The sequence below is a fragment of the Notolepis coatsorum genome (genome assembly GCF_963971535.1).
Source record: "Notolepis coatsorum genome assembly, chromosome: 20".
Taxonomy (NCBI): domain Eukaryota; kingdom Metazoa; phylum Chordata; class Actinopteri; order Aulopiformes; family Paralepididae; genus Notolepis; species Notolepis coatsorum.
This window is the reverse complement of record NC_140184.1, coordinates 6,499,144-6,522,935: the sequence shown is the minus strand read 5'-3', so window position 1 is coordinate 6,522,935 and position 23,792 is coordinate 6,499,144. Positions and strand designations below refer to the sequence as shown.

The 23,792-nt window shown below is 39.5% G+C and overlaps 1 protein-coding gene and 1 pseudogene across 4 annotated transcripts in view; one reads left to right on the top strand and one right to left on the bottom strand.

Annotated features, from left to right (window-relative positions):
* Positions 1-23,792, top strand: part of LOC311247281 (beta-1,4-galactosyltransferase 1-like) — a 489,169-nt pseudogene that overhangs the window by 104,014 nt on the left and 361,363 nt on the right. The gene's annotated exons all lie outside the window — the stretch shown is intronic.
* Positions 1-23,792, bottom strand: part of zdhhc13 (zDHHC palmitoyltransferase 13) — a 36,937-nt gene that overhangs the window by 13,009 nt on the left and 136 nt on the right. For all 3 annotated transcript variants that reach the window (XR_014620837.1, XR_014620838.1, XM_084337575.1), the window contains exons 2-8: positions 19,585-19,808; positions 18,409-18,531; positions 17,680-17,757; positions 16,834-16,978; positions 14,640-14,704; positions 12,716-12,878; positions 8,666-8,791 (exon numbers count right to left, since the gene is read on the bottom strand). Coding sequence is in view for 1 of the 3 variants with exons in the window: in XM_084337575.1 (XP_084193701.1) it covers positions 8,666-8,791; positions 12,716-12,878; positions 14,640-14,704; positions 16,834-16,978; positions 17,680-17,757; positions 18,409-18,531; positions 19,585-19,808 (924 nt within the window). In the remaining 2 variants the exon portion in view is untranslated. The remainder of the gene's footprint in view (positions 1-8,665; positions 8,792-12,715; positions 12,879-14,639; positions 14,705-16,833; positions 16,979-17,679; positions 17,758-18,408; positions 18,532-19,584; positions 19,809-23,792) is intronic.

Below are 23,792 nucleotides of genomic sequence, written 5' to 3'. Positions count from 1 at the left end.
TGAGTTTGAGACCCCTGGTTTATCCCTTGCAATAAAAAAATTACTTTAACTTTTTAGTACTTAAGTACATTTAAAGGTAGGATTTTTTTTACTTTTACTCAAGTGTGTTTTTAGCCAGATACTTTGACTTTTACTTGAGTCAGATTTTGAGACTGTACCCATACTTTCACTTAAGTATAATTTCTGGGTACTTTTTACACCCCTGACTGTATCATCACTTCTCACATTCTACTTTTAGATTAGATTAAAATGTATCGTCATCATACAGCACAAGTACAGTACAACAAAAAGACGTTTGGCATCCAACCAGAGTGCAAATTTTGCAGTAAAGTGCAACAGTAATATACAATGTACAGGTGATTAAACTGGGTATAAATATATACAAATTAGTACTATTGAGTGTAGTGTTAATCAGATGTATGTACAGTTGTAGTATATATATATGTACAGTGATACAGGAATAAGGACGGTATGGTGCCACCCCCCCATGCATTTGTACATTACATTAGTTATCTTAGGGCTGGGCGATATGGCCAAAAATGATATCGCGATAACAATATCATATCACTCGATAAAAAAAAATATATATATTTAATTTTTTTTCTTTTTATTAAACAGATGTATGTTTATTTTGCAGCAATTCTTTGTCGTTGCCGCCATCTTTAGTATTACATCCCCTCACACTCCAGTTCTCAGGCTGCAGCTGGTTTGAAAGCGAAAGTAAACCGGCTTCTCTGCTGGCTGTGGCTCCAGGGGAGTTGAACAGTTCTGGCTCTGCTAGTTTCTTTTCTATCTTTTGGCGCTTTTTTGGTGGACAAACCACCAAATGACTCGTGACTGGAGTCTAGTTCTGCTAGCACACATAGCCTACGTGTACAGATGGTTTCAAACTGTATTTTAAACTAGAAAGCAAACAAAATAAATGGACAAGAGAAAAATATATCTCAATTTGGTCAGTATTGTCATTTGGACAAGCAAGCCATTACTTTAAGTTGCATGCAAGAAAGACAAGTCTGTCCACTGTCTCTGGTTTTAAAACTGCCCTGTTGCAGGTAAAAAAAATAAAATAAAAACGATATATTCCCCCCCCCCCCCCCCCCCCGATATCGATTAAAATATATCGCGATAATTATCGTTATCGTTATATCGCCCAGCCCTAAGTTATCTGCCACTCGTTTTATACTTAAAACATTTTAAATTAATATTTTCTATTTCCAGATCACCAACAACACCAAGACAGATTCCTTGTATGCGGGCACTTGGCAATAAACATCATTCCGATTGATTGTGATTTGTGCAGTGGTGGAGGAAGTACACAGTTACTTTACTTAAGTAAAAGTGAATACCCAGATAAATGAGTACTCTGGTCAAAGTAAAAGTCCTCCATTCAAATTCTACTTAAGTAAAAGTACACATTCTACATAAATGTTCAGATAAATGTAGTGGAGTTAAAAAGTATAATATTTCCTTTGAAATGTAGTGGAGTAAAAGTATAAAAGTTCCCTAAAATGAAAATACTCACGTTAAGTAAAACTAGCTTGAAATTGTACTTAAGTACAGTAAAAAATACTTTCCACCACTGCAAAAACACATATATAGAAATGACAAACAGCTCAAAACAAGGCTGCCAGACTAGCTCTCCACTGTTCAAAGTGCACTAATATTAGAGTTATGCACAGAAATGTATCATGGCTTCCGGTTGAGAAACGTCTGGGCCCTCATTTATCAACAATTCTTAGAAAGTGTTCTATTTTCGTACGTAAGCACATAATTTAGAATGTGTGTACGCACAGAAATATTGGGATTTATCAACCGTGCGTACACCGGTCCTACGCTCCTCTGTGTTGATAAATACCTCTTTGTTCTACCGTCAATGCTTGTGCATGATTATCCATATATGGTCATGAAACACCCCCCATGGGATGTGAAATAATGGACTAACCCGAGCGAACTATGAGAAACTCCACGAGCGAGATTGTTCACGGAACCAAGAAGACACAACCCGTTATGGGATAGATCAGGGGTCTCAAACTCGCGGCCCGCGGGATGATATTTTGCGGCCCCCTACTTGACATCAAAGTGTAGTGTTAATGCGGCCCGCGCGCAACTGTTTGCCGAGTAGTTGCGCGAGAGTTGGACGATTATGGGGCTGCGGCACTGCAGATCCAATGCTCCGCACGGACGTTAGACGGTGTTGCACTCGCTACACCCAGTCTGTAAGCTAATAGCAGTCGCAGAGGCTCTGGCTAGTAGTAACGTTATCATGTTGTGATTTTCGAAGCAAAATAAATATTCAACATTCTCTTTTGAGACTCCGCCTCAGACTCTTATCCTTTGGCACTTGGAACTTACTGTACTTTGCTTGCAGGTCTGCAGCCATTATTGCTGGATTATGAATAGCACCAACTTTAGCCAAGGTACCGTTAGCAAGCTAAGCTAGCTGACCTAGCTCGTCTCCCCGCATTGCCATTTGATAACGTTAGTCAGCTAACGCTAGTCAGTAGCTACTTGACTTAAATACGATTCACCGTGGGTGCATTATTGTTGATAGATGGACAGTGTCAGGTCCTGGAGAAAGGACAGGCCATCATCTGATTTGATGTAACGTTAAAGCGGATGTTGTTCCAACTAGCTAGCTTTTCAGCTGTTAATGCTACAGTATAATAACACCAGCAAGTGAAACACATCCCGTCCGAGCTCCCCGTCACACGATCTGTCGGGGACAATGGAATTTAAGAAAGTGTATCTGCTGCTAAAATGACAAACAGCATCACACTTTAAAACACGTTGATTTTATAATCATCACTCTCCGCAGGAGATAAATGACGTCATGCGATCGGAGGCTAGAATTTCCGATACTGGTGAATGAATGAAAACTTTATTTAACAGATTGCAGAATGGGTACAATACAGTACGGCTCAATACACACAATTGTTAAGGGGATGCAGACCAGAGAAAGACTTTCGTCTTGTTTACATCAGGGTCCCCCATTTTCAATTCATAGTGTGGTCTTCAATTCATATGCCTTTTCATAGATATATAGATATATTTATAGACATTTTACAGCAGCAAGCATGCAAACTAAACGGATGTCCTGATGAAAACAAGACGAAAGTACTTCTCTGGTCTGCATCCCCCCAACAATTATGTGTATTGAGCCTCACTGCACTGGTATCGGAACAACTCTAATTTTAATGCAACCTTTCCTCAAAATTCAGTGCTAAGAACCACAAAAATAAATGGAATGATCATATCAAGCTGCAAGCAGAATTATTGTTAAATCTATGTCACAACGAGAAAAAGCAACCAAGTCCTCACTCAGTGGCAAGAAGCCATTCTCTCTGATGCATACATAATAAAATAATGTATGACTGAAGTGATGGAGACCATGTTTGAAGGCAAACAAAAGCAAATCCCCCTCAGATCGCACAGCAACCAGAATAACTGAAATACTGGCTAGTGATTTGATTAAACAGCTTTGTGATAGAATAAAAAAAAATGCACAGTGCATTTCCATAGCTGTGGATGAGTCCACTGACACCACTGAGAAGCCTATGTTCTGCAGAACCGTTCATGTTCTGAAGAACTGTTCATGTTCTGAAATGTTATTGTTTGATTTGATTTGATTTGAAGTCTTTATTTCGAACATGCAATGAATACAACAAACAATAACAAAAAAGAAAAACAACTCAATCTGCATGTTCGAAAAGGAGTAGGAAGAAGTATACACTTATTTAATCCTACCCCTTTTCCACTACTCAAATGAGTGTACTATTTTAAACATAAAAAAGAAAAGAAAAGAGAAAAAAAAAAATATATATATATATATATATATATGCAAAACAAAAAACAAAAACTATATATGTATAAAATAAAATAAAATAGAAACAAAATAAAAATGTAAACACCTGTGAATATCAAGTCCCTTCTTCATCCCTGTACCTTGTGAACATAATTTCCTTATACATCAGTTTGAATTGTCTCATGTTTGGACATTGCTTTAACACCACATTAAGACTGTTCCACAGTTTCACTCCACATATTGAGATGCAGTGTTTTCTCATGGTAGTGCGTACGTTTAGCACCTTTAAATTGTGTTCTCCCCTCAGATTATAACCCCCCTCCCTATCAAAGAACAATTCTTGAATGTTTCTTGGAAGTGCATGACTTTTTGCTTTATACATTAATTGTGCCGTTTTAAATTCCACAAGATCATTTAACTTCAATGTCTTTGACTCCAGAAACAATATGTTAGTGTGATCACGATAACCTGCAATGTGAACTATCCTTATGGCCCTTTTTTGGAGTATAAAAAGTGGTTGTAGTGTAGACTTATAATTGTTTCCCCAGACTTCAGCACAGTAATTTAAATATGGTAAAACTAGTGAACAGTAGAGAATGTAGAGTGATTTTCTATCCAGGATGTGCTTTACTTTACTCATGACTGAAATGCTTCGTGAGAGTTTAGATTGGACATGTTTTATGTGAGGTTTCCAACAGATTTTATGGTCTATTATTACACCTAGGAATTTATTTTCATAAACTCTTTCAATAATCACATCATTTATTTTAACTTGTACCTGAGTATCCAATCTACAGTTTCCAAACAACATAATTTTAGTTTTGCTCAAGTTCAATGATAATTTGTTTCTATCAAACCATTCCTTCAATTTCTTCATTTCAGATGTGATGACCTCTAAAAGCTGCTGGACATTCTCACCAGAAAAAAAAAGATTAGTGTCATCCGCAAATAAAATACATTTAAATATATTGGATACTTTACATATCTCGTTAATGTACAAGATGAACAGTTTTGGACCCAACACTGACCCCTGGGGGACACCACAAGCAATGTCCAAACATTCAGATTTATAATCTCTCATTGTCACAAATTGTTGTCTTTTATTTAGATAGCTTCTTACCCAGTCCAATACTACCCCCCTGATCCCATATCTCTCCAATTTCCTGATTAATATATCATGATTAATAGTATCAAATGCTTTTTTTAGGTCAATGAATACTCCAGCTACATGTTTTTTTTGATCTATGGAATTTGTGATTTTTTCAATGAGTTCTATTAACGCTAGTGATGTTGACCGGTGTGTTCTGAATCCATACTGGCTATCGGTGAGTAAATTATGTTTATCAATGAATTTATCTAATCTGTTGTTGAAGAGTTTTTCTAATATTTTTGAAAACTGAGGAAGTAGAGAAACAGGCCTATAATTTGTGAAGTGGTGTTTATCTCCAGTCTTGAACAGAGGTATGACTTTTGCTATTTTCATTTTATTCGGAAATCGACCAGTTTTGAATGATAAATTGCAGATGTGCGTGAGTGGTTTTGAAATCCCAATAATGAAATTTTTTACTATTTTCATATCTATTTCATTACTGTCTGTAGATGTCTTGTTTTTACATTTATTAGTAGTTTCTATAATTTCATTTTCATCTACCGCTTCCAGAAACATTGAACTAGGATTTCTTTCAATGTAATTGTCTTTTATGTCTTCAGGAGTCACTGGATCTGGGATTTTTCCCGCTAATTCTGGTCCAATATTTACAAAAAATTTATTAAAGTTGTTAACCACATCATCCATATTGCTAATAGTTTGATCCTCTTCCATAAAATACTGAGGATAGTTTATTTGTCTTGATCCATTCCTGATAATACCATTTAATATCTTCCAAACACCTTTAATATTATATTTGTTGTTATCTAATATTCTACTATAATGATCCTTCTTACATCTTCTCATAATATTAGTCAACTTGTTTTTATATTTCTTATATTTATTTTCTGCCTCTTTAGTTCTATGTTTTATAAATTCTCTATATAGTGTATTTTTCTTTTTACATGCATTCTGTAATCCCCTTGTGATCCATGGGCTGTCTGAGTGTTTATGTTTACTGCTATATTCTTTTATTGGACAATGTTTGTGATATAGTAAGTTAAATATAGATAAGAATGTTTCATATGCTTTATCAGTGTCATCCTCTTTATATACTATCTCCCACTATCTCTTGCTAAAGATTGAGAAGATTGGATCAGTTGTACTTTTTTTTGGAATACTTTAAACCCTTTTTTTGTGGAATATTTGATGCGGCCCAGCCTCACCCAGACTCTACCTCCAGCGGCCCCCAGGTAAATTGAGTTTGAGACCCCTGGGATAGATAAAAGGCTGGCGGACTTGTACATGGTGGTGTCAGATTATCTGTCAGATGTCAGATATCTGACTCAGATATCAAAGACTCCCTAAGACCATTGCTGCAATTCTGCCTGGACAGCTCAAAATACTAATAAAGACCGTTTGTTAACCACTGTTTGGCGTTGGTGTGTCATTATAACCATGCTGGAATATGAATGCCTTTATTCATTTTGTTCGATTGGCTACCGGGTATAATATGATTTGTACTAGAGCAGGGGTGGCCAACCAGTCAGAGACTAAGAGCCACAAAAATTACTGTGGTACCACAAAGAGCCACACCATATACCAGCGTTTCTCAACCTTTTTTTTCAGTCACGGCACCCTTCATGTGTTTATAGGTCTCACCCTCTGGCCTCTGAAGTTGCTAATGTCTTTTTTATTTGGGCCTCACAGGGTTAAAAGTTCCTGGCGAGCGAACTGGAGACGAAATCGCACGCGACACTGTCCTGATATGACGCGGCGCTTGTCCGAGTGTGTCTGTGTGTGTCTATTTACCTGGAAGCACAGGGGCAAAGCAGCCTGCGATTCTCGACCAATAAAAAGTGTTTAGGGGCGGGACTCGGCCGCGTAATCGCTCAACTAGAGACACAGCGAGTGAATATTTGAGGGGGGAGCGACATCGCCGCTCAGTTCGCTGTCGCTTGCGGTAGGTCAGGATAGTCTGATTGAAACAAATACATTTTAATAATTTTCGCAATCACGCTCGCTCGCGTCGCTCCCTGTCAGGAAGGGGTGTAAGACCCACGGTTGCAAAATTACAAAATCACTTTTAGTCATTTAAAAAAAAATGTTTATTTAAAAAATGTTAAAGGGGAACTATTTTACTATTTCTTTCACTATTTGGGCACTTTTACACAATTCCTGTGAGTCTATGGAACACCTAGGTTAAAAAAAATGCATTGTTTTGTATTTCTCAAAGTACTCAAAAAACGCATTTTTCTACCTCAAGATCTTAAAAGGCTTTGACATTGTAAAACTAAATACGTGGAATTCTGTAAGCAGAATACAAGTCATATCACCCACACGATATATGCTACCTGTATATCCAGAGCATGTATGCTTTTCATTCATTTAAGACACATTTATTGCAAGGGTTTTGTAATACACATAAACTCAACAAATAACCTCTGTTCTCGTTGCAATGCGTTTTTTATTCTTTCTTATAGGAAGGGGGAAGAACACTATATCGTGGGTGTTCATATGACTTGTATTCTGCTTACAGCTTCGAGGTTCCACTTATTACGTTTAACAATGGCAAAGCCTTTAAAATATAATCAAAACGTTCCCGTATTTCTGCAATCTATGCGCAAAATAATAACGAGTTGAGTTACGCGGAGCGCAGTCAGTACACCCCGTATATTCCAATAACGCTATATATAAACCATGCTGCATTCATTCGGAGAGAAATACCCATTATTCCAAATGCTATTTATAGGGTTTTGACCATAATACACTACTGTTGCTATTTTACAATGAACTATAATTAATTACGAGCCATACAGAACACGCCAGTGATGAAACTAATGCACGGAAGCTTATGTCCGCGTTGTAATATTCATATTCTACCACCGGGCGCCAGCTACGCATGCTCCGAGCTGTGCGTAGATATACGCACAAAGTCAAGCACAAGTTCAAATTGATAAGTCCCACACTTTGCTTAGAAATGATCATACGGCGTACGCACAGGTTACGCACATATCTGTACGTACGCAACGTTGATAAATGAGGGCCCTGGAATCTCATCTTATTACTTTTCTCAGAAAAGTTCAAGTTGTCAAAAAACCACAGTATTTTTATGATAAAATAGTTTACATAAGAGAAGAACATGACCATGACCAGACAAGCTACGTCGGGCCATCTACTGGCACCTAAAACCAAGGACAAACAACCTAGAACAGGAACAAGCATTTCATATAAAAGTATTCTGTATTTTTGTATGACAACTAATAAAGAAACTTGAACATGAAATCTACTCAATTCTTCTGTGACTTACAGAGCCAACATGGAATGGAACTCATTGCCAAGCTACTTCGCTGAAATAGAATCCAAAACTACTTTCAAGAATTTTTTTAAATACCATCTACTAACAAGCATGCACTGAACCCTTATGGCATAGCGGTGAAAACCAATTGACTTGTTTGTTAATTGTATTTATGTTGATGGCAGTGAGTGCTGCTCAGGAAGCACTATTTATTTTATTTTAATACTTTATACTACTAAGTATCTTGTACAATGTCATCCTTAACTGAGGATGAGATTGTTAATGATGTTGATAATGATGTAATTGATGTTGATAATGATGTAATGTCTTGAATATTGTTGTATTGTTTTAAGTGTCGGACCCCAGGAAGAGTAGTTTTTGTCAAGTGCAAAAGCTAATGGGGATCCTAAATAAACATAAACACTGGATTTGTGTTCTACATAGATAATAATAATAATACACCATGCGGTCTCCGTACCCTGTACTTGTTGACTATCCGCAGGCAGCGGGAGTTGGAGCGGACCCTCTCGTGCTTGACGTGGTTGAGCATCTGGATGAGCATCGGGCTGTTCACCTGGTGGGCCAGGTCGATGGGGGTGTGGCCCTGGAAACAAACAGCAACTCACACGGTTTGTCACACAATACATTTACACTCAAGAAGCAACGCTAATGCAATATACATTTGAAGAGTTCACTTGTTATGTTCCTCCTGTACCCCAGGACGGGCCAAAATAATTTTAGAATAGTCTACTGTTCTTAACACATTCCAGGCCAACCCCGAGATATCTCGGGTTTACTCGCCATGCGCTGGGCGCCAAGACCCGAGATATCTCGGGTTTTAATCTATATTTCTTTTATTAGCTATAACCATTCATTTTTCACCCATTCAGCCCGACGTTATCATTGGGAATGGGTCTGAGCTCGCAAAGGGCAAATACTGCCGCCTAACGTCTCCCGGATGGTATTGCACATCATTGAAATCCCTCTGGCTGGGGCTGTGCATCGATCTAAGAAGTCCGGTCCAGGTTTTACTTCTCGGGCATGCAGTATAGTTATAACAGATCGACTGGGGACACTCGGAGCAGCGTGGATTATGTGTTTTGGACATATATAACGTTGGATCAATAAACGCGATCAATATTTGGAATGGCGATCAGGAATTGGATTAATCTTTTTGCACTACATCAGATGTGAGGTAAGGACTTTGTTACGAATCTTGGGTTAATCCGATGTTTCTTTCACCGCCATCGGAGCGTGTGTGTGTATGCGGTTCGCGCCGACCAAAGTATGGAGAAGCGATTTTTCAGACCTCGCTTCTGTTCGCGCATGATAACACATAATATCGATAATCTAGCGTTTATTTGAAAACGATCATAAATCAAGCGACAAATGGCACGATTTCTAACTAAATACATTGAAGCTCGATTTGCTGGAGTTTATTGAGATTAGACAGAACGCTCTAGAAATATATTCATATTCATCACGGTATAAAACGGAAATGTATGTATGAAGATATTATCCGTTTCGTGCATGTTGACTGGAAGCAACTCACTGACGATCAACGTGTTATTTAGATCTATTGCTATTATATTTCATATATTTTAAGCACTCGCAAGTAAGTCCTATCCTACATTGGATAAAGCACTGGCGCTGAAGGGCCATCAGCGCCCTCTGCTGTTGGCCCCCAATGAGTTACAACCGAATATTCGAAAATTCGAAAGTTTCAGTTAAATTCAGTTATTCTTTTTAATAGAATGGATCATTAAAATCAAAGGGTATTGCACATAAATAGGCACTTCAGATAATCCTTCAGAACATTGATCGGTTCAGCTGACCGACAATAAATCAAAATGACACCATTCACCATCGTAGCCTCTAATAACAGCGTTGCATTGGCCTATCAACCGGTTTTAATAAACAAACGGAAACAGTAGCATGTGCATCTTTTAGATCAATTAGGATTATGCACATTAGGCTGCCTCTAAATATAAAAATATGAAATTATTTATAACTTATTTAGTTCATAGTTATAATTCATATTTATAGTTTGTATAGATACATTGTGTACTATGTTTACAAATCTACTACAGTCGAGGAGCCGGGAAAAACAAGAATCTCCCGTTTTTCTGAATGTATGTACATTTAAAAAGAAGCTATGGCAATAAAATAATCCAAATCTGAATCCTAGAAAGATAAAAACTAGGGAGAGAGAACCCACCAGTCGGTGACGTCACTGGGGTGTAAAATGCAGGGCTGATCCATACACACAATGAACAGGGAACTCTACTTTATGAGGCCATGAAATGTACACGGTTTAGAATCTGGTTCAGATAGATCCGCTAGAATATATAAAGCTCATTTGGGTGCATTGTATGGCCTCACAAAGTCACTGCCCCATTCATGGTGTATGAGGCAGCCCCAGGTATTACACCCCAGTGACATCACAGGCTCTACACCCCAGTGACATCACCGGCTCTCTGTATGAAGCAGCCCCAGGTATTACACCCCAGTGACATCACCGGCTCTCTCTGATAAACCAGTAAACCAGTCTCACGTTGATGTTCTATGTCCCGTGTAAAGTGTAAACCAGTCTCACGTTGATGTTCTATGTCCCGTGTAAAGTGTAAACCAGTCTCACGTTGATGTTCTACGACCCGTGTAAAGTGTAAACCAGTCTCACGTTGATGTTATACGACCAGTGTAAAGTGTAAACCAGTCTCACGTTGATGTTATACGACCCGTGTAAAGTGTAAACCAGTCTCACGTTGATGTTATACGACCAGTGTAAAGTGTAAACCAGTCTCACGTTGATGTTATACGACCCGTGTAAAGTGTAAACCAGTCTCACGTTGATGTTATACGACCAGTGTAAAGTGTAAACCAGTCTCACGTTGATGTTATACGACCAGTGTAAAGTGTAAACCAGTCTCACGTTGATGTTATACGACCCGTGTAAAGTGTAAACCAGTCTCACGTTGATGTTATATGACCCGTGTAAAGTGTAAACCAGTCTCACGTTGATGTTATACGACCCGTGTAAAGTGTAAACCAGTCTCACGTTGATGTTATATGACCTGTGTAAAGTGTAAACCAGTCTCACGTTGATGTTCTATGACCCGTGTAAAGTGTAAACCAGTCTCACGTTGATGTTATACGACCCGTGTAAAGTGTAAACCAGTCTCACGTTGATGTTATATGACCCGTGTAAAGTGTAAACCAGTCTCACGTTGATGTTCTATGACCCGTGTAAAGTGTAAACCAGTCTCACGTTGATGTTATACGACCCGTGTAAAGTGTAAACCAGTCTCACGTTGATGTTATACGACCCGTGTAAAGTGTAAACCAGTCTCACGTTGATGTTCTATGACCCGTGTAAAGTGTAAACCAGTCTCACGTTGATGTTCTATGACCCGTGTAAAGTGTAAACCAGTCTCACGTTGATGTTATACGACCAGTGTAAAGTGTAAACCAGTCTCAAGTTGATGTTATACGACCCGTGTAAAGTGTAAACCAGTCTCACGTTGATGTTATATGACCCGTGTAAAGTGTAAACCAGTCTCACGTTGATGTTATACGACCCGTGTAAAGTGTAAACCAGTCTCACGTTGATGTTATACGACCCGTGTAAAGTGTAAACCAGTCTCACGTTGATGTTCTATGACCCGTGTAAAGTGTAAACCAGTCTCACGTTGATGTTCTATGACCCGTGTAAAGTGTAAACCAGTCTCACGTTGATGTTATACGACCAGTGTAAAGTGTAAACCAGTCTCAAGTTGATGTTATACGACCCGTGTAAAGTGTAAACCAGTCTCACGTTGATGTTATATGACCCGTGTAAAGTGTAAACCAGTCTCACGTTGATGTTATACGACCCGTGTAAAGTGTAAACCAGTCTCACGTTGATGTTATACGACCCGTGTAAAGTGTAAACCAGTCTCACGTTGATGTTATACGACCCGTGTAAAGTGTAAACCAGTCTCACGTTGATGTTATACGACCCGTGTAAAGTGTAAACCAGTCTCACGTTGATGTTATACGACCAGTGTAAAGTGTAAACCAGTCTCACGTTGATGTTATACGACCAGTGTAAAGTGTAAACCAGTCTCACGTTGATGTTCTACGACCAGTGTAAAGTGTAAACCAGTCTCACGTTGATGTTCTATGACCCGTGTAAAGTGTAAACCAGTCTCACATTGATGTTATACGACCCGTGTAAAGTGTAAACCAGTCTCACGTTGATGTTATACGACCCGTGTAAAGTGTAAACCAGTCTCACGTTGATGTTATACGACCCGTGTAAAGTGTAAACCAGTCTCACGTTGATGTTATACGACCAGTGTAAAGTGTAAACCAGTCTCACGTTGATGTTATACGACCAGTGTAAAGTGTAAACCAGTCTCACGTTGATGTTCTATGACCCGTGTAAAGTGTAAACCAGTCTCACATTGATGTTATACGACCAGTGTAAAGTGTAAACCAGTCTCACGTTGATGTTCTATGACCCGTGTAAAGTGTAAACCAGTCTCACGTTGATGTTCTCCGCGTCCACGCCGGCGCCGGCCTCCAACAGGATGTCAGCTGCGTCTACGTTTCCTGCCAGAACGGCGCAGTGGAGAGGAGTGTTCCTGTTCACCTTGTCCACGGCGCTCACAGAGGCGTTATTCTTGATCAGGAAGTTAGTGGGTTCTGGCCTGTGACACGAGTGCTGGGGTTACTCTCAAGACATTGCTAAATGAAATTCAAGGACTTTAAAGTACTTCTTTAAGCACTATTTTCCATTTTAAAAAGGGGAATTTAAAAAAGGATACAATTCACTTGTAAATGCTGTTTTTTATTGAAAAGAAAATCGGATCAAATATTTATGGCTTAAAACCAATTTCAGACAGTTACACTTTAGAGTGCTAGGGTTACTCTCTACTATACCACTTTACACTAACATGGTCTATAACAGAATGAGTGCTAGGCTTACTCTCTACTATACCACTTTAACATGGTGTATAACAGAATGAGTGCTAGGGTTACTCTCTACAATACCACTTTAACATGGTCTATAACAGAATGAGTGCTAGGGTTACCTTCTACAATACCACTTTAACATGGTCTATAACAGAATGAGTGCTAGGGTTACCTTCTACAATACCACTTTAACATGGTCTATAACAGAATGAGTGCTAGGGTTACTCTCTACGATACCACTTTAACATGGTGTATAACAGAATGAGTGCTACTCTACAATACCACTTTAACATGGTCTATAACAGAATGAGTGCTAGGGTTACTCTCTACTATACCACTTTAACATGGTCTATAACAGAATGAGTGCTACTCTCTACAATACCACTTTAACATGGTGTATAACAGAATGAGTGCTAGGGTTACTCTCTACAATACCACTTTAACATGGTCTATAACAGAATGAGTGCTAGGGTTACTCTCTACAATACCACTTTAACATGGTGTATAACAGAATGAGTGCTAGGGTTACTCTCTACAATACCACTTTAACATGGTCTATAACAGAATGAGTGCTACTCTCTACAATACCACTTTACACTAACATGGTGTATAACAGCTTCTATCCACAGGCCATCAGGATGCTCAATGACACTATGTAACAACCCATCATCTACACACACTGCACACACATCCACATCCACACACTCGCTTTAAACACTTTATATTTATCTATTATTAAAGAGATTTGCACCACATTCATATACCTCATTTGCACCCTACCCAAAGTTTTGTACCTCACTGTTACTCATTTTACTCTGTATTGTATGTATATTGAATTTACCTACTTTTTACTTACTTCTTTTTATATATATATATTTTTACTTATGGTACTTTCTTTTTACTGTATGTAGCACACTCTCAGGGGCTCATACAGAAACAAGCATTTCATTATAAAGCATTCTGTATTTTGTTAATAATAAACAAACTTGAAACTCAAATAATCCCAAAGTAGCGTGTCCAATCACACTATGTTGTCTTGAGACACTATGGTACATGTGTGTATGAAACCATTCATCTAAAGGTCAACCTAGGATTTCCTACAGTTAGCATGGGAGCAACCCTGAGGAGCGGCACGCAGCAGTGATGTCTGGATACTGATGAAATATCGTCTCTCATTATGAAAGATTGAAAAAATTATCTTTCACATAAACAACCTCAAATAACAACAGTACGAATGGACAAGCTCCTCTGGGATTATCAGAAGCATGTCTTAAAAGTATGAGAATAGAGAAGAAAAAAAAAACAGAAAGCAATCTACCACTTTTAAATTATTATTTGGAACAAATGGGATTGAAAGCATAATGCAAAACGATAATCTGAATAAATGAATGATCATTGCATTTATAGAGCGCTTTTCTAGACACTCAAAGCGCTTTCCAATGTTGGGTGGAAATTGCCTCCTTCACCACCGATCTGGGAAGGAGAAAGTCGCTTACCCTATGATTTTCAGTGCTGCCAACATCAGTGGCGTCTGTCCATTGCTGTCGGGGCCGTCGACTTCCTGCGAGAAGAGACACAAGAGGCTCAAAGGTGGCAGTCGGGGGAAATCCGGACCATCCGTCTGGGATATAATTAGCTCTTCAGTAGTGACCTGCCTGTTTCAGTAAAAAGCTCAAAAGAATCATAACCAAATCAAATGTAGGGTAGTGTATAAGGCCCTGTCCACACGAGTACGGATATTTTGCAAAATGCTAATTTTTCTCTACGTTTTATCCACATGTAAATGGCATTTTAGGAAAATAATTTTTCCACATAAAAGATTTTTTTAAATATTCGCTTCAGTGGATCCACGTTAAACGTATCGTCTAGAGCAGGGGTCGGCAACCCACGGTCTGGAACCGCATGCGGCTCTTCAGCCACTCTGCAGTGGCTTCCTGTAGGTTTGAAAAATAATAATAATAAGGAAATAAATAACGTAATTATTTTTTAAAGGTGACATGTACTATAAATGTCATTTTTCAGTCTCTAGCATTGTATTATAGTAATAGGAGTTCGTATCAATGTGTTTTAGTGTCTAAATACCATATTGGCGGATTGCTGTGATTCAGCTCAGCCCCTTTCCTCCTCCAGTAAATCAGGCCATTTTTATTTGAACGGCCGATATACGTCATACGGCCGCTGGGTAGCAGACAGTGATGCGATTGGCTCTGTGGTTGTAGCTAATGCCCGCCCACATTCTACCTAGACTGACTGTGCACAGCGAAACCATTTCCTCATACTCTGCATGGGGAGAGAGAGAGAGAGAGAGATAGAGAGCACTTGGGGGGGGGGGGGGGGGGGGTACCTGCCGGCCGCGCGCCACACACCCGCAAACGGGAGATTGAAAGAAAGGGAAAAAAAAAACCACAAGCTGCCGCGGACTCTCATCACCGAGAGCCGAGAAAGGAAAAGAGAGGGAGGGAGGGAGCCTTGTCAATAACGGCCTGTCTTTTTTTCTCTCTCTCTCTCTCTCTCCCTCCCTCTCTCTCTCTCTCTGCCGCGCGGACTCATCACGAGAGGGAGAGAGGGGGCCCTCTCTCTCTCTCCCTCTCTCTCTCTCCCTCCCTCCCTCTCTCCCCCTCGCTCCCTCTCTCTCTCTCCCTCCCTCTCTCCCCCTCGCTCTCTCTCTCTCTCCCTCTCTCCCTCCCTCTACCAGTGCAGACTGTGTGGCACTGTCACTCAAAGTGCTTATGGGCGGAGCCAGGCCATAACAGCCCGATTTCTTGAGGCTGAAAAATTATGGTTTTGAGTACTTGATTAGAAATATAAAACAATGCATTTTTTTTTAAAAAACCTTACAAATGTCTTCAATAGACTAACAGGAATTGTGTAAAGTTGCCCAAATAGTGTTAGGAATAGCAGTACATAGCCCCTTTAAATAAATTAAAGTGTTTAATATTTCATCAACTAAAATATACATCACACCCCGCGCCTCTCCCTGCCATCTGCAGGTGGCTAATCTTGAGTTTCAGTAAGTTAACCATGGATACAAATAAATAAATAATTAAAGTAGAGGGTTTAATTCAGCGTGGACAGATACATTTGCTTCCACTACTAATGATGCAGGCTTGATATGTGGCGAGAAATAAGCAAAGAAAAAAAAACTTCACTCGCCACTTAAAAAAATCCAACGCATGTATTTAACAAACAAGGTTTTATATTAACTTAAATCCACTTATGTCAACGAAAATGTCCAGTAGGCCTAACTAAATAATAAGAAGATAATTTCCAGATTCAGATACAATTTAACACAAACGGTTCCAAAGATATTTAATGTTTGTCGGCATATTTTCACACCGCCAACAAAGTACTGGGTCCATTGTCGCTTATTCAGATTTTCTGTCACTACATTATTTTACTTTTCAGTTGCTGCCGCCAATGAAAATCAGCTCACTACGCATGCTCAGACTGTTGTTCTATGGTATTTGAGATATCGCTTATCGCCACCTACTGGCCTGGAATGCTTGTTGGAGCAATTTACATGCGTTTCTGCGTTTACATCTGGACGGAGGTATTTTTTAAAACCCTGTCGTGTGAACAAGGATTTATATATATATATATATACAATTTTTAACGGAGCCTGAAAATATCAGTTTTGAAAAAGATCCATATATACGTGTAGTCAGGGCCTTAGAGGAAGGAGACACAAACCTGTCCCTTGGCCATGAGATAAGCAGCGATGGGCATGTGCTGGAAGACGACGGCGAGGTGCAGGCCCCGGTAGCCCTCTCCGTCCGCTATCGACGGGTCCGCTCCGAATCGCAGCAGCTGGATCACCATGGAGAGGTGGCCTTGCCTGCCCACAGACAAACAGCCACCGGTTAGATTCATGAAGGACACTTATATGATGACAATAATTAAATATTACCCCAAAAGTAGCCAGTGGAGCCGGAAAACGCAAACGCCGGCTATTAAATCTAAGGCTGAGACCACTTATCGATATATCGATAACTGCATGATATCGATAAGTGGAGTCACATATCGATATTTATTTGCATATGTAAAAAAATAAAAATATATATATATAGATATTTTTTTATACTATACTAAAATACTAGGGGCGGGATCCACAAAGAATGGATTGCACCCTTACTTACAATCATTATGAATTGTAAGTAAGGGTGCAATTAGCACCGTGCAATCCATTCTTTGTGGATCCCGCCCTAGGTCTTGTGGCATGTTTTTAAAACATCCCCATTTCATGTAAATTCAGTTGAATTGCAACTCTGCACTGTGCATTCAATATGCAGTGCACTCCTCCATCACATCCACAGACTATAAAATGAGAAGGATCACTTTTTTTTTTTTTTTAAATGGGGAAATCTGTAACACTAAAGATGACGGCAACGACAAAGAATTGCTACAAAATAAAACACTACTTTTTTTTTTATACTAATAAAAACAGATATTTAGCGATAATTTTGTCACGATTTATCGATTCTTCCAAATGGCTATCGTCTCAGCCTTAATTAAATCCTGCCTTGCTGCCATCATCACCTGATGGCCCAGTGAAGAGGCGTGGAGTTCAGGTCCCCGCCCAGCTGGTCCACGACGGCCCCCGACGACATGTAATACCTGGGGAAGAAGGACGAGGACACCGTCAGGAAAAAGGTACAGGGACACAATTACAATCTAAATACTAGTCTCTGTTGGTCATATCAAGCAAGAAAACCAGTGTTGACAGAGCAAAATATATATATATGTGCGCTTGTAACATTCCAAGGATTTCGGGGACAGCCCTACATAAGTCTCTGTGAGACGCCAAAGTCCTAACTAGATCTATATATAAATGGTAAAATGGTGTATTTATATAGCAGCTTTTATCCAAAGCGCTTTACAATTTGTTCCTCACATTCACCCATTCACTGACACACCGACAGCGGAGGCAACCATGCAAGGTGCCGACCTGCTCATCAGGAGCAATTTGGGGTTAAGTGTCTTGCTCAAGGACACTTCGACGCGCTCCCCGGGAATCGAACCGGGAACCTTCGGATTACCAGACGACCGTTCTGCCTGCTGAGCCACTGTCGCCCCCTAGATTACACTTCTGTGCTGTATTAATTAAGCATTTTAAGGTAGGACGGGCTGATCCGAGAACAGAGATTGGTCGATAGTCATAGTATGGTGTATACGTTCATGTGACTCGAGCACTGATCCTAGTTCAGATCAGTACAGTACTCCTATTCTCAGATGTGCGATAAATGCGGGCCCCTGCCTGGGTCTTACTTGACCAGCTCTGCGCGGTTGTTGATGGCTGCCCAGTGCAGGAGAGAGATGTTCTCCTTGTCGGGTTGCGTTATGTTGTATCCGGCCTCCACCAGCTCCTTACAGCGCTCCAGGATTCCAAATCTGAAATGGGTACACAAGGAGAGAAACGGCTGCTGAAGGAGTGGGCGTGTCAGGGTAGTCATCATGATGAAGTATTTTGCATGTATGATGAAGAGGTGATGTGATCAAAGTCACAGTAAAGTGCATAGTCACTCCAAAGTTTCTAAGTAAAGCACTAAACTAGGGAAGAAAGGAAGATCCCGCACAGTCTCGAGCTTGGAAATATAATATAACTTTACATTTTTTTATTCAGAGACAACATTTTGATCCCGACGGATCTTTGGGATTGAAACGTTGTTTAGTCTACGGATAACAAACTTCTAAATGATTATAAACAAACCTAAATGATATCACTACTGCCGGCCTCCATACAGCAAAAAAAAAAAAATCATACTGGTGGGCGTTACAGCAGCCAAGAAACTGATAGCCATGAGGTGAAAACAACCTGACAAACTCGTGATCAATTGGTTTGACACTTATGGATGTCAGTTATATGGAGATCTCCACTGCCCGGGTGATTGGGGTTGGGCAGTCCAGCATTGAACTATGGGCCTCAGCGGCAGAGTAAGTAAAGGCCATCATCTAGTGGCGAGGAGGGGTCGGGGTACTGATCCTGGGGGGTCCGGGGGAAATGTCTTTTGTGGTGTCTTTCGTGGTGTCTGTAATAATATAAGTAGATTTTTAATGTTTTTATGTTCTGTATTTTTTGTTTTGTTATTGCTAATGTCATTATTGTTATGGTATTGTGAGGTCTTATTATTATTGTTACTGTATTGCGTTTGTCTCGTGTATAAAATGAAAGAAAAAAAGATATATTAAAAGAAAAAGATAAACTTCTATGCAAGCTCAAGACAGTGTGACGGGATCTTCCCTTCTTCCCTAGTTTAGTGCTTTACTTAGAAACTTTGGAGCCGGGATCTTCTGTTGTTTTTCCCACCAAGTGGTGTTTCTCTGACACACCCGTTCCCCAGTATTTTACTAAAGCGTGCAGAAGTATTCTTCTCACGGCTGACGACCACTGACATTCCCCAAACAAAACCCTTCAAAATACACACGTGTGCACGTGGACCTTACTGTGTCGCTTTGACGATGTCCCAACTGCTGCTGTCGTCCATGTGGGACCGTTTTTTTGGCTGTTGACTGGGGTCCATCGTCTGGTCTGTGTTTTTGGCGAACTGCCCGTGGAACGCGGGCATGAAACCGTGAACCATGCCGCTGTACGCCGGCGCTCTGGGCCCGTGACTGTGCGACTGACCTCCGTGTCCATGGTTACAACTATCCCCCATGTGGCCGTGACTCTAAAGTATATATATATACAGACGGAAAACAGGCAGACAGGATAACATTAACATAATATATCAGAGCTAGCAAATCAGCCTTCTCGATCAGAGCTGCAGAGTTCTGGAACATCCCATCACACATCTGCAGTACTAATACACTCAGGTCCTTCACACACACGCACGCACTCAAATCATGGCTGTTACAAAATCAGGTCTGTGACCATTAGCAAGTCACATCGCAGTCCAGCTGCCCAGCCCCTGTATGCTTGCCTACTAGCCTGACTGTCCTTATTGTGATTATGTGGTTATGTGATTTATGATTATGTATATGTGTGCCTGCCATATGTGTGCCTGCCTATACAGTGTTTATACATGTATAGCTTTGATTTGTCCCTGTACACCGTTTTTATTTTTTATTTAATTTAAAAAAAAAAATTATAGATGCACGAATGCCTAGAGAGTGAATGTACAGAATATGTTTTAAACTGTTTTTATATTAGCTTTAATGTCCTTCTAGTTTTCTGTTTCTTTTCTGGCTTAAACATCTAGCCCAGGGACTACAACTGAAAACTAGCAACCCTGCTAATGTTGGCATATTTACATAATAATTTGTATTAATTTATAAATGTATAAACTGTTGATTGATATGCACTGTCCCCGAGTAAACTAAACTAGAACCAATAGACTCAGAGACAGGTTCTTCTTACCCCAGAGCCATCGGCACCTTTAACACCGATACTAGAAAAGTATCGCAATACCCAGCTGTTAAAAACGGTTCAATACTCCATTTTATTAGTATCGATACTTTTATAATAATAGCCTGGTGGGTATTTTGTGAGCCGAGTGGATGCGTGACCGGAGCAATGTGTGTATTATATATGTGTGTGAGAGTGAGTGAGAGAACGCTTTGCATAGTGGGCGTTTTATATTCCATGACTTTTCCTGATATTTCAGGTTTTTGCCATGGTATCATTTAAGAATCAGTATTGTGATACTTAGGCTGGTATCGGAGTCAAAATGTTGGTATCGTGACAACACTAATATGCACTAACAATACCACACCCCCTCTCCCCCTCCTCCCACACTGTGCAATATAACCATTCAATGCAATTTTGTCCCAACTTCAAGTGCAATTATCTACCCACTACTGTCCGACACTGTGATTGTTGTATATTCTGTATTGTATAGTATTGTTTCTTTTTTATTAATTGTGTGAACCAGCACCTTAAGTTCGAGTCCCTAATCTTGTTGTACGCAAGTATAATGACAATAAAGTATATTCTATATAACATAACATCGCACGCCACCCCGGTAAGAACATTCACTCTGACAAATAAAATAAACAAGCTATATTTGAGCTATCCTTCAAGAGGGTGTGCTCCAGCTGTGAGGTGTCGGCTGGAGAGTGACTGGTATTGCATCACTAGATACTACTCTACCCAGTCTTAATCAATTCAAGTCTCACAGTCGCCCGAGACTTTGTTAGTTCATTAGTCAGGTTTTTCTGGTTTCTCTTATCCGGACAGAGGAGGACAGAACTAGAGCAAAGCTCTGAAACCGAAGCTGCTCCACTGCTGGTGACACCACACTGACCAGAACCAGAACCTCTCTGAAAGGCTGGACCTCTGCAGGTCTCTGAAAGTAGAGCCATATGGAATTCGCGATCACGGAATCGCAGACGGAATCGCGGAATTGAGCAATAAAAATGGAATCCACTATAAAAAATTTAAATTAAATTAATTTTTTTTTTTACTTTTTTTTTTATGTTGTGGGACTTGTACAGCACTTTGTTCAACTTTGTCAGTGCTGTAAAGTTTAAACCTTTTAAAATCTTAGACAAACAAAACACTTTGCTTTCATGAAATATTGTAAGCCGTCATTTGAGGCTTTATAAAAGCAGCACAATGAACACAAATCTGTCAGTGCCGAGTCCGACCTCATCTTAAATAACAAACAGCATTGCTTGTTGTAGTTAACAAAGCGAGGCAGAGTTGATTTTTTTTTTTAAATAATCAAATTTTATTTTCATATTCGAATCCCATGCTTCGAGGCTTCAAAGTATTTAAGACAGCCCTATTAAATGGACTGTTATATCTTATTAAATTGTGGACATTTATTCATTCCCACTTATTAGACACTATTTCTGATGGTAAAATGAGCGTACAAAGCAAAATACAGAATTCTGAAATATTAAAACGGAAAAAACGGAATTTGGAAAAATATAAAATGGAATTTGGAAAAAAATAAAACTGATTTCATATGGCTCTACTGAAAGGCTGGACCTCATCAACATCTGCAGGTCTGCTATGGAGAGTTAGCAGCTTCAAGATCCTCAGTGTTCACATCACCATGCACACAGCTGATCAGGCAAACGGTACCGCAGGCTCAAGGCCTGGACCAGCAGACCCTGGGACTGTTTCCCCCCCAGGCCCCCCCCCCCAGGCAGTCAGACTCATGAACAAATAACACTAACGAATGGCTACCTGCCTGTGACTGTGGTATTGTAATATATTGTGACTGTGGTATTGTAATATATTGTGACTGTGGTATTGTAATATATTGTGACTGTGGTATTGTAATATATTGTGAGTTGTGACTGTGGTATTGTAATATATTGTGACTGTGGTATTGTAATATATTGTGACTGTGGTATTGTAATATATTGTGAGTTGTGACTGTGGTATTGTAATATATTGTGACTGTGGTATTGTAATATATTGTGACTGTGGTATTGTAATATATTGTGACTGTGGTATTGTAATATATTGTGACTGTGGTATTGTAATATATTGTGACTGTGGTATTGTAATATATTGTGACTGTGGTATTGTAATCTATTGTGACTGTGGTATTGTAATCTATTGTAATTAGGGATGCTCGATATTGGCTTTTTTACCGATACCGATATTGTCCAACTCTTAATTTCCGATACCGATATCAACCGATACCGATATATGCAGGGTTCCCCCCCCCCCCCCCCCCCAAAATGAATAATTGCAGGTAACTAATAATTTCACTGGATATATATATAACAAATATTGTTATTGTTTTTTTTTTTTTTTTAACCGATACCGATATTTTCCGATATCACATTTTACTGCCGATATCGGCCGATAATATCGGTCGGCCGATAATATCGGACATCCCTAATTGTAATATATTGTGACTGTGGTATTGTAATATATTGTAATATATTGTGACTGTGGTATTGTAATATATTGTAATCTATTGTGACTGTGGTATTGTAATATATTGTAATATATTGTGACTGTGGTATTGTAATATATTGTAATATATTGTGACTGTGGTATTGTTCACCGACTCTTTCTGCTGCTGATTTGCACACACACGACTACACCCACACTGATTATTACACTGGCATTATTGTAAATTAGTGCCATTTTATCATTGCCTATGCTGCTATTTGTATTTGTCCCCATTGTTTGGTCCTACTTTATTGATGATGATGTGGCTGCAAGGCAGAGGAGCCAAGAGCAAAAAGGAATTTCACTTCTCTATGATGCAAGGTGTCAAATTGACTTTTGTAAATATATGAATATGAATAATAATATATGAATATACTTATTCAGATACCCCTAACCCTAAAATGTGGTCAATGAGCTGGCAACCCTGCATCAGAGGTCTGGATATGAATCTGGATATGAATGGATATGATATGAATCTGGATATAGGTGACAACAGTAAAGGTGTTATTATTATTGGCTCCCAAACTAACACATGCTGTCAACGTCAGCTAACGTTAGCAACAACTAGCCCGAGGCTACGGATACCTTAGAGAAACGCAGGTTTGCTAAACTAACGCGATTATTGAAAGAGTTCGGCGAGTGTTCGGCTACCAATATAATCATGTCATGTATGTAAATCCATAATAATTTCCGTAATGTTAGAACAATCAACCGCCGTTAACGTTAGTAGCGATCAGCTAGCTGCTGTGAAACCATGTCAGTGTCAGGAAGCCCACGGTGTTATCAAGTTACTACT